The sequence below is a fragment of the Austrofundulus limnaeus genome, unplaced genomic scaffold, assembly GCF_001266775.1.
Source record: "Austrofundulus limnaeus strain Quisiro unplaced genomic scaffold, Austrofundulus_limnaeus-1.0 Scaffold931, whole genome shotgun sequence".
Classification (NCBI taxonomy): Eukaryota; Metazoa; Chordata; class Actinopteri; order Cyprinodontiformes; family Rivulidae; genus Austrofundulus; species Austrofundulus limnaeus.
The window spans coordinates 21,099-27,779 of NW_013953333.1; the positions used below are offsets into that span (position 1 = coordinate 21,099).

General features: G+C 42.9%; 1 protein-coding gene across 1 annotated transcript in view; it reads right to left on the reverse strand.

The window, feature by feature from the left end:
• tnca (tenascin Ca) overlaps window positions 1-6,681 on the reverse strand; it is a gene marked incomplete at its 5' end in the record, with an annotated part of 132,241 nt that overhangs the window by 10,216 nt on the left and 115,344 nt on the right. The window contains 4 exon segments of the mRNA XM_014029633.1: window positions 1,515-1,645; window positions 1,733-1,876; window positions 1,959-2,078; window positions 2,175-2,318. Of these exon segments, the coding sequence (XP_013885087.1) occupies window positions 1,515-1,645; window positions 1,733-1,876; window positions 1,959-2,078; window positions 2,175-2,318 (539 nt within the window).

The following is a 6,681-nucleotide window of genomic DNA, read 5'->3' on the forward strand; positions in this document are numbered from 1 at the left end:
TTCCAGTTTCTGTCCGTGAGGCTGACACTCTGTCTACTTTTAAGATTAGACTGAAGACTTTCCTTTTTGATAAAAACCTTTAATTAGACTTAGGTTTGGGTTTCCTGATATATCCCTCAATTCTACTTCAGTAAGCTTAGTCTGAGGACAAACTGATCACATTTCCTCACTCTGCTGCTGGCTTTAGCCACTCTACTTTACTCATTTGTATTAGTAATTATATCCTTAAGTTTTCTTAGTTTTTTTCTTCCCATAGAACTCTTTCCTGTATTCTAATCTGTGATCTGTCCAGGCAGATGCCTTCTTCTTCATGGTCCTGATTCTGCTGCAGGTTTCTTCCTGTGAATAAAGAGTTGTTCTTTTTTACCGTTGTTTCTGTGCTTCTCAGGATGGGAAATTATGACAAAGGGAAGAAAATGTAAAACAATCAAGTGACCACTTGAAATAATTTGATTGAGTTGCTAGATATTGCATTATAATAAGCTTGACTTGACTAAATGGTTTTGGATATTTTAGAATTAACTGGATTTTATATCGAATTAAAGTATTTATTTGTGTATAATGCGATCTCATGTATAATACGACCCCCCCCCCTTATTTTTTTCTTAAAAAGCATAAAAAATGTAATTCTCATACTACCTCTAATTTCTTATGGACTTCAGGATTTTTCAGCCTTTGCAGTCTTTATATATAAATATCAGTAAAATGATCATTTGACTGTTGAATCAGTTTTTAAATTTATTTTAATAACAAATGTACTAAAGGTACACAACAACAAATTAATAACTGTAATAAAAACTATCAAATGTTCATTTGTTAACTGGTGTGATATAACAAACAGACAGAGCTATGTGGCTCTAACAAGTGTGGATGAAGCTGAATCAAAAGCCTACAAAATCAGGCTCACCATCATCTGTATCATTAAAAGTTTCTGGTATTCCTCCTCTAATAAAGGCATTAGAATCCCACTCAACAACAATCTCAAGCTCTGTGTCTCGCGAGCACCCCCTCTGGTGGGGAAACTTTTTTCAGGTATACCAACTTTTACAGAACACCGGTAGACAGCAGCCATTACAGACGACCATGTGTTTGTTGTTGTTCCAGGAGTGGCCCGGCCGCACATTAATATCATTAGTTCGTTATCATTACTAAGCTGCAAGACTGCCTTTTTTTATTTTTTCACATCATGTTGCTGCTTGGATCTGTTACTATCTCGCTCGGAGGCACGAAGGAGTTTTAGAGGTAAGCTCGCTTCAACTGCTTTTTACGACGGGGTTTCATTTCCGGACTCAGGGATTTTGTAAATGAGGCCGATATTTCAGTTAAAATACATCAGCAAAGATATTTATCTGAGTATAGTACTACCCCCAACTTTGTGCATGATTTTACGGATTAAATTTTACGTATTATACTCAAATAAATACTGTAGTTCTTTTTGCTTAGTGCCCTAAGATGACTTTAGTTGTGAACTGTCGCTGTGTCAAAAAACTGAACTGAACTGAATTTGAACATACTCTGATTCCACCATCAGCTGAGGAGAAGGTGAGCATGTAACCAGTGACTGCAGCGTGAGGTGGTTTCCATGTCAGAGTGGCGCTGTCAGTTTGAATGTTAACAGCTGTCAGGTCACGAGGAGGGTCCACGTCTGAAAATGAAGATTTAACACTCTAAAAAGCTGCTGGTTGGAAACTCGGAGAACATGTGTGTAAACCAGGCTACGGTCTGGACCTACCTGTAGTGAATTCGGTAAGAGCAGACGCACTCTTCTGAGCTTCTTTCACACCATAAACACCAACCGTGTAATGTGAACCTGGAAGCAGGGAGTTCATCTCAAACTCCACTGTGTTCCCAGAAACATGCTCCACCATTTCAGACACTGGGGCAGAACACAAGTCACACAATCAAAGCAATGTAAATTTAGATTAAAGCATCCATCGTGAAACTTTTCTGTTGCAAACCTGAATCAGCACTGTAGGTTACGACATAGTGATGCACGGTGGCTACAGATGGTTGCCACAGCAGCAGAGCTGACGTGTCAGTGACATTCACTGCAGTCACACCTCGCGGGCTGTCCAAAGCTGGAGGACATAAAAACAATTGGTTCCTCATTGACTGGTCCAACCTGACTGCGATGTCACGACACAAATGAGAGCTTTAATCAGAGGAAATCCAACCTGTGGTTACAGCGCCTGAGCTGGGCTCACTCTCCTCCAGACCTTTCAGCGCGCTCACGGTAACTTGGTAGCTCTTTCCAGGAACCATATCGACCAGCAGCCTCTCGGACACGCTGCCATCTGCCGTGACGATCAATGGGCTTCCTGTGGCAGAGGTAGAACAAAAACATTCAGTTCAGACAAACACTGCTGGTGCCATGGTAACAGATCTTATCTTCTTTTACATGTGCACTGCTGCCCACTGAGCCTGGCCCATTTTAAGTGTGTGGAGGTGTTACGTTTTCTGACCAGATCAAAGCTTAAATCTAAATACTTACAGTTTACATGCTTACTGGGCTTACCGTGTAATCTATTTTATTCTAGAATGTGAAAAAAATCTCATCGTTAAGAGCTAGAAAATATAAAAGTTTAAATCAGAAACATTTTACAAGAACTGTAGAAACTTTGATTCCAAATTGATACAAGGATTCAAGGATTCCACTCGTCTCGCTGGAGCGGTTCGCAGCCGAGTGTGAAGCGGCCGGGATGAGGATCAGTGCCTCCAAATCCGAGACCATGGTCTTGAGCCGGAAACCGGTAGAGTGCCTTCTCCGGGTTGGGGAGGAGGTCCTGCCCCAAGTGGAGAAGTTTAAGTATCTCGGGGACTTGTTCACGAATGAGGGAAGAATGGAGCAGGAGATCTACAGACGGATTGGATTGGTGCTGCATCTGCAGTGATGCGGGCGCTGTACCGGTCTGTCGTGGTGAAGCGGGAGCTAAGCCAGAAGGCAAAGCTCTCGGTTTACCGGTCGTTCTATGTTCCTACACTCATCTATGGTCACGAACTTTGGGTAGTGACTGAAAGAACGAGACTGTGGATACAAGCGGCTGAAATGAATTTCCTTCTCAGGGTGGCTGGGCTCTCCGTTAGAGATAGGGTGAGAAGATCAGTCATCCGGGAGGGACTCAGAGTAGAGCCGCTGCTCCTCCACGTCGAGAGGAGCCAGTTGAGGTGGTTCATCTGGTTAGGATGCCTCCTGGACGCCTCTCTGATGAGGTGTTCCTGGCACGTCCCACTGGGAGGAGACCCAGAGGAAGACCCAGGATACACTGGATGGACTATGTTTCTCGGCTGGCCTGGGAACACCTTGGGATTCCCCTGGATGAGCTGGCCCAAGTGGCTGAGGAGAGGGAAGTCTGGGTCTCTCTGCTTAGGCTGCCGCAACCCGATCCTGGATAAGCAGCAGAAAACGGACGGACGGACGGATTTAAGGATTCAAAAATTCAAGAACTTTTATTCTCATTCCAAATCAGTACGAGTAATGAAAGTTAGATACTGAAATCCCAGTTGTCAACAGTGAAAAAAAAAGTAAAATCACACAAGCAGTAATAACTAAGCAATAAAAAAATTAAATGTAAAAACAATAACAGTATTTCTCTTATAAAGTGTATTGTACATGAATGTATTGCAACATACAAATTAGCCTTAGGTTTCCTGAGGTATTCTTTAGTTATTATAGTTAAGTAGTTCTGCTGCTATAGGCTAGACTGCTGAAGAACAAACTGACCACATTGTTGACTAGAGGTGGGCGATACTGGGAATTTTGGTATCAATCAGATACCAAGTAAATACAGGGCCAGTATCGCCGATATCGATACCGATACTTTCTAAGCTTCATAATTTGAAAAGATCCAAAAGATCTAGGGTAGAATTTCACCAAACATTGTAGGTTACAACAAAATACTTTATTATAATAATCAATATTTTTGCTTGCCAACAATAAAGCAGTAACAACCAGTTTCCTTTAACGTTAGGAAAATAAATCTTTTATACAAAAATAAAATAAAAATTCTTCCCTCACCACTAGACATCTTTCATAGTTACTTCTTTTTTTTCTTTCATTAAATAAAATTGTTCTAAGGAAAAACAAAAATAAGGAATTTTCGTCCTTTCAATACAATTCTGTTTTATGTAAATAAACAGACAAACACATCACTCAATACAACTTAAAACAAAATCTCCTGAGGTAGAGGGCTCGGTGAGAACCTGAGTGGGTGGGCCAGCCAGCCTACCTGCTAGTTAGCTTAGCTGTTTGGCTAGCGCTGCTGAGTCACGTGACGGTGCAACAACAAAAGGGGGGGGGGGGGTGCTCCGTGCTGTGTGTGACACACTGCAGCACTACAGAGCAGACTTAGTAAAATCCGCGTGCGCAGCAGTCAGTGTGTGCAGGAAAGAACAAAGCTTGTGTATCGATCTTTTTACACGAGTATTGTTCAATATCAATACCAGAGTTGGTATCGATAATATCGATATTTAGTATCGATCCGCCCACCTCTATTGTTGACCACTGATTTCCTTTGTGGCTCCTCCCCCAGTTTACCCACCAGGACACCGATAGGTCTTGGAGAGGAGCCGATGTCTCCCTCTTGGTTTGGAGACGATAAACCCGACTTACAGCCACCTGGGGTGGCCTGGGTGGCTGAGTCAGGTGAGTCTCCTCCAGAAGACAGGGTCAGGAGGCTTTAAGCTCGGCCTCTAGCTGCCTTCTATCCGGTGGTCGCTTACATTTAAACACATTTATCATCACATTTCATTATTCAAACCACACTTTGCAATAAGCATTTAAATCATTACATTTGTTTATCATTTGCCAGCATTAAAATTAATTAAAATTATATTTGTTACTCCTTCAACTTCCTCTTTCTCCTCTTCTCCTCCCTTTGGGCTGATGTCCCTTCGTCCAGGCTCCTCTTGTGACCTCTCTTCCTGTCTTGTCCTCTTCTCTGCTGGAGGTCAAAGGTCGGGTCCGCCGGCCTGTTTCCAACCATTTCAGTGGCTGGCCCAGCCAGGTTTCTTGGCACCACTCTGCTGCTGTCTTTAGTCAATCTCCTCTACATGTTTGCCCTGAGATAATGTCTGTTGTGACGTGGTGTTTTATAAATAAACTGAGTTGAATTCAATTGAATTGCGTTTTTATTCAGCCATGGTAAAGGCCCCCACATACTCGGGCGCACTTTGATCCGCGGAGGTCCGCACGGACTTGAGGTGGACTTAATGCGGACTCGACATCCGCGGACTGGTCCACGCAGAGAACAATTTTTTACATCCATGGTACGCACAATGGCATGTACTGTTCTGGGTGCGACACCAAGCTGATAAAGTTGAGAATCGGTGTCATTTGTGGACGAAATGGAGTCAAATCTTGAAAAGCGTCTCATGGAGGAGATTAGAAAACTTTATGATGCGTCAATGAAGGAATATAAAGACTTTCAGCGAGCAACAAATTTGTGGGAGGAAATAGCTCAGATCCTGGTAAGGTAGTTATTTTCTTTTTTTTTCTTGTATTGTTTTAAAGCTAAACAATCCTTGACATCATGACTGAAATTGAAAGACATTAAAGAATTCGTCAGGCGGTCAGTACGATCGAGTATGTGGGAGCCTTAATTGTTTTTTAAAAAGTTTATAGATGGTTCATAACCATGGACGGAATCTCCTGTACTGGTAACACACAGACTCAGACACTGGGGGAAATAAGTCCCAAACTGGATGTGATTCTGAAGAGAATCGCAGCTCAGCAGCGTCCCCATGAGATGCAGGTTACACCTGGGTGAAATTTCAGACAGAAAGAGGCGAGGAGGTGATGACATTCGGTAAATTCGGCATTTTCGCCATTTCAGAGATGCAGTTAAGCGACAAGATTTTCGAGGCCGCTTGTCCCAAAACAATAGGGTTTATCTTTAGGATCCCAGCAGCTGCTGGTCTTGGTCGGTCGGCAGTTATCAAAACTTCCCTGGATCATATGCCAACAAAGGATTGATTCCCCACTCCCTATCCCCATTTCATCCATACGGTCCCTGGATCATATGCCAACAAAGGATTGATTCCCCACTCCCTATCCCCATTTCATCCATACGGACCAGTCTGAGGGCTGTGGTAACAGAGAAAGGGGAAACCCTGAACTCTGGGACTGAGCTTGGGAGGGTACGATCTGGTCTCTGGACTCTGGCGGGTCCTGGTCTTGGATTGGTTCCAGCATGGAGTATTAACCTGGTATCCACTGAATCCCGCCCCTGTACCATGTGTTTGATCCCCAGCCCCCCTCCCCTCCCCAGATGCCTTGCTCTAGCAAGTCGTTTTTTGTGCATATGATTCTGTGTTTATGAGTAAACACAGGATCAGAGCAACTTTTTTTAACTCACCTCTCCTAATGTGTGTTTTCCAAGCTGCAAAAAGGTAGAGAAACCATGTTGAGCAAGACCTAATCATCCCTTCTCCCCCATGTTCATTATGTGTGTCTTTGTCCTGAACAGAGTGTTCTTAACTGCAAGTTCCTAGTCTGTGAATGTTCACTGACAATGGCATAAAAACTGATTTTGATTCTGATAAGAGAGCCTAATTACACATGAAGTTGCTTTAAAGCAACTTTGGACCCAGGTTTTCAACAAATAAAAGCTACACTGTAAAAAATGAAATGTTGGATTTACTTAACCATGTTATGTGACCTGGTTCCACTTAACTGAGTTGAGT